Source organism: Aythya fuligula, chromosome 18, assembly GCF_009819795.1.
Source record: "Aythya fuligula isolate bAytFul2 chromosome 18, bAytFul2.pri, whole genome shotgun sequence".
Classification (NCBI taxonomy): Eukaryota; Metazoa; Chordata; class Aves; order Anseriformes; family Anatidae; genus Aythya; species Aythya fuligula.
In genome coordinates this window covers 9174083-9178604 of record NC_045576.1, presented here as the reverse complement: position 1 = coordinate 9178604, position 4522 = coordinate 9174083, and the positions used below count along the sequence as shown (strand labels likewise).

At 62.6% G+C, this 4522-nt stretch overlaps 1 protein-coding gene across 1 annotated transcript; it reads left to right on the top strand.

Annotated features, from left to right (window-relative positions):
• Positions 1-227: 227 nt before the first annotated feature.
• LOC116496684 (CMRF35-like molecule 3) lies at positions 228-3716 on the top strand (the record flags this gene model as incomplete). The annotated part of the gene is made up of 6 exons (XM_032199925.1): positions 228-603; positions 1218-1347; positions 2149-2255; positions 2774-2826; positions 3206-3343; positions 3609-3716. Coding segments are annotated over 6 exons (912 nt in total), but the record flags the coding sequence as incomplete, so codon positions are not given.
• Between the last annotated feature and the right edge of the window lie 806 nt (positions 3717-4522).

Below are 4522 nucleotides of genomic sequence, written 5' to 3'. Positions count from 1 at the left end.
CGAGGGGAAGAAGCGGGGTGGGAGGGTGGTAAGGAGGGTGTGGGGGGGATTTAGGAGGGGGATTTAAGAGGGGGAAGCAGCGGTCGCCGAGCTCCGCCCGGCCGCCAGGTACGGCCCCGAGGGCAGGCTGGGCTCTGCAGCCGCACCGGGAGGCTCCGGGCACAGAGGTCAGGGTGGGCACGGCCATGCCGAGGCTGCTGGGGCTGGGGCTGGGGCTGGGGGTGCTGAGGATGCTGCTGCTGCTCGCCTGCACGGCTCTGTGCCCCTCGGCAGGCGGCCGGGCAGTGAGGGGGCCCGGCACTGTGCATGGGCACCTGGGGGGGTCCCTCTCGGTGTCCTGCTCGTACCGGCACGGCTACGAGAAGAACTCAAAGTACTGGTGCCGCCTGGGAAGGTTTTGGACCTGTGCTTTCACCATCGCCACCTCGGAGAGTAATCCCCGGGTGCAGCGGGGCCGGTTCTCCATCTGGGACAATCGCACCCAGCGGGTGTTCACCGTGACCATAGAGAACCTGGAGGCAGAGGACGCGGGCACCTACCGCTGCGGGGTGGAAAATCGCATATTTGATGACAGTGACGGTGTGAAGGTGATCGTGTCCCCAGGTCAGTGCTTGCGGGTCCCCAAGGTCCAATGCCGGTGCCCCCCTGGCCAAGCAGAAGCGCCAGGAGCAGGGGCTGTGGGAGGAGGTGGGCGCCCGTGCACCGCGGGGCTGTGCCAGGACGCGTCCCCAGGGCACCTCGGTGTTTTTTAGATGTCCCCACGGCCCCTTCTTGGAGCCACAGGGGCAGCCACCCCATGGCTGCGGTGCATCGCCCTCCTCCCTGTGTCCTGTGGCCCCTTTCTCCCCCCCTGGCCCTCTCCCTGCCTGCGCCCTCCTGTCCTCACTGCCAGCTCTGCGGAGCCCCGGCTCCCACCCCATTTCCGTGCCGTGTCGGTGCTGGCGGCGCACAGGGTGCTTGGGGCCCCTTCCTGCAGCCTGAACTCTGCTTGGGGGGGTGTGTGCGTGCTGGGGGGACTGGGACTGCTGGGATCCTGCTGCAATCCTCCCGGGGGTTGGGTTAGAGCCAAACGCCTCGGGCTGAGTGCTCTGGAGCAGAGGGGATGCAGGGTGTCCCAGCAGCACGGTGAGGTTCTCTCCAAGCCACTGCAACACCCGCAGTGTTTCCCCTGCAGAGGTAGGGAGCCTGGCTGAGCCTTTTTCCTCTTCTTGCTGCAGATCCCACTCGGACAGCATCGCCCTCCACCTCGACCACTGCACCCGAGTCCACCTCAGGCTCCACGCAGCTACCTCCCCAGCAGGAAGGGACGCAGGGGACAGCCAGCCCCTCTGCCACCCCTGGCAATGGGTGAGTGCCAGCTGCCAGCCCGCACTGCGAGCAGCCTCCACCTCCCTCCCTGAGCTGTCTGCGGGGCTATCTCACTCCTGGCCATTCGGGCTGCCCTTAGGGATTCCTGCCCTTGCCTTTAGGAACCAGCCCTTCACCCTACCCGCTGCGCACAGGGATCAGCTGCAGCACCGCGGGCTGCTCGGCCCCCCACAGCCACGTCTGCAGCTTAAACAATTCGCAGGTCCTGGCCATACAAGAAGTGGTTTTTGCTTGCAGCCCTGGCCCCATTTCCTTCCCCAGCTCTGTGGGGCTATCTGCCCGTGGGAAGCCAAGCACGGGCTGAGCTGGGCCCTGTTCTGCTTTGTAGCCGCACAGTCCCACGGGGCTGCCTCACAGAGCCTGGGGCTAGAGCACGGAGCCTCCTCCCCTCTCTGCTGGCTGTTGGAGGTGATGCAAGAATTGGGAAAGCTGAGGCTTCGTCACCGTGCTCGGGGGTAACTGCTTCCTCAAAAGCAGCCCCGGTGACACACCACAGCGTGCCTCGTTCCCTTACAACAACGCCACCAAAGAGTGGAGCTGAACCAGAGCAAACCAAGAGGCAGCGCTCCTCCAAATGCTCAGGACGCAGCAGAATGAGGCAGAACCCAGTGTCCCACCTGCTTCTGCTGCTTGCAGGCTGAGGACCACCGTGCCTGCTTGCCTTGCTCCCCAGGCGAGCCCCTTGCCCATGGCTGTGACCCTCTGGCTGTGGCCCCACGCGCCTGCCCCTGCTGCTGGGTGCAGCCGAGAGGTGCGAGGACAGAAATTCTTCTCTTGCAGCCTGGACATAGTTCTGGTCATCCTCACTCCCTGCATCGCAGTGGTTCTGTTTTTGCTCGCCGTTGCTGCCAGGGTTTTGGTGGTACTGTCCAGGAAAAGGAAGCAGGGTAAGCGAGGCCCTCGTGCCGCGTGCTGTTGTTTTATCTCTTTTGGTTCTCAGTTCCCCATTCCCTCGCTAACTCACCCAATTCCTGACCTCCACCGAGCGACTTCTCTGCTTTATGAGCAAGGGAAGTTGTGGGGGGACCTCTCCTTCCTCTGACGGCATCGTCCCAAGGGTTGGATCCCCACGGTGATGGGGAAAGGCAGCTGGTGGGATGGGTGCTGCCCGGCACGGCACCACGTGCCCTGGCTGCAACGTGCTCGCACCACAAGCTTGGAGCGTGCTTGGCTTTGTAGCCAGGTTTGCGGCAGATTTGGCACAGAGTTTGAGGGCAGGGCCAGCAGGGGCCATCACCAGCTGGTGGCTGGGGCCTGGTTTTGTTTGACAAGCTGCTTCAGGTGCTCACCGGGCAGCAGGCCCCCTTCCCGTTCCGCACTGAGCTTGGCAGCAGCAGTGTGAATTTTTTTTTTTATGTTTCTGATCCTCTGGCTTTGCCTGTGTCCAACCACATCTGTGTTTCAGCCATCTCAGGAGCAGCTGTCGAGATGGACAGGATCCGTGGCACGCCGAACGTGGTAAGGCAAACCCTGCTCCTGTCGGGACTGCTTGCTCCGGGCTCTGCTGGAAGGGGGAAAGGTTGCGCCCCGAGCCCAGCCTCAGGCTGCCGGCTTAGTGTGCTTCAGCCGGGCTCACGTTTGCTCCCTGCAGCTGGGAGGGATGCTGAGGGCTCAGCTGGCCGGCAGCAAGAGCTGAGCAGCGATCCTGTGCCACTGCCACAGAGATACCCTGGGAAGGGGAATTGGGGTCGGGCGGGTGAATTTTCCCTCGGTGCTCCTGCCGCCGTCCCAGCCCCGATGATGGAGAAAGGTGGGACGGGAGAGGTGTCCACCCCTGCAGCTGGGGAGCTGGAGGGAGCTTGGGAGCACCCCCAGAGCGCTCTCGGTGGTGTTTCAGGGAGCAGACGTGCTGCACTATGCAGGTATTAAGTACCCAAATGGTGCAGACGAGAGCCAGCCCTACGGCAACGTGGAGGCTTTGCGCCCCTTGGCAAAAGCAGCCACTGACTACACGGAGGTCAAGAGGCCCGGCCAGGTGGGGAACAAGGCAGCAGCAGGGGACACCCGGCCTGGGGCTGTCACCGCTGCGTGGGGGGCTCAGCTGGAGGCTGGGTTGGGGCTGGTTGCAGAGGGACAGGGCTGGTGGGGACACAAATGTCAGCGGATAACGTGGGTGGCCTCGTGCTCTCTGCGCTTGCTCCAAAAGGATGCAAGATGTTCCTGCAGAAGGTGGAGGGTCTTTTGCTTGGGGAAACCTGCAAACGCTGCCTTTTTAATACTTTTTTCCCTTTCTATCCCAGAATCTGGATAAGAATAACGAGCCCACTTATGCCGCGTTGCGCAAATCCCTGCAGGAGGAGCAGATCTACGCCAAAATGCTTCCAGCCCGGCAGCGTGCGGCGCAGTGAGGGCTCAGGACCCGGCACCACCGCCCTGCATGGGACCTTGGGAATGGGACCCACATGGGGACACCAGGACGGATGCTGAGTTGGGCAGGAGACGGCTCCCCAAGGCAGCTGCTGCTCCCACAGGCTCTGGAGCTACCTTGGAGCAGCCTCGGAGAGGACGAGGTTGTGCAAGGGGCACTGCACGGGGATGAAATTGTCCCCCTGCATCTGGAGCCCTCATGCCTGGTAGGGAGTGGTGCCGGGATCAGAAAGCAGCCCAAGTGTTTGGGTTGTCCAGATGGACAAAATTTTCCAGGCAAAGGAGCTGGGAGCTGCGGGTGGGCTGCTTGGCTCCGCACCCCTGCTGCCCTGCGCTGACGTTTTGCACCGATGGACCAGAGCTGGCAGCTCCCGAGAGCAGGGCAGGGAGAAATGCTACGTCCACCTGCCCTGTGCCTGCAGGCACTGCCAGCACCTCGGGCAGCCCAGGTTAGGGGCGCAGTGTGGTGCCTGGTGTCCTGGACAGCTCCAAAACCAGCCTTTGTGTTCGTGTCCGTGCTCCAAAGGACACTGCAGAGGTGTTCCCGTAACTCTTGAGCAGCTGCTGGGGAGCAGCTCCCCAAAACCCCGCAGCCCCGAGCTCCCTCTCCTCGGCGTCGCTGATTATTTATTTCTCGGCACCCTCTAAACGTGCTGTTCTCCGTAAAACATCCCTCCTCTATCAGTAAAAGCAGCCGAGCCTGATACCATCCAACGCCGCTTCCAGCTGCGTTTGTGCTACACATTTGCACCACAGTAAGAGGGACATTTTGCACAGTGTCCCCCCA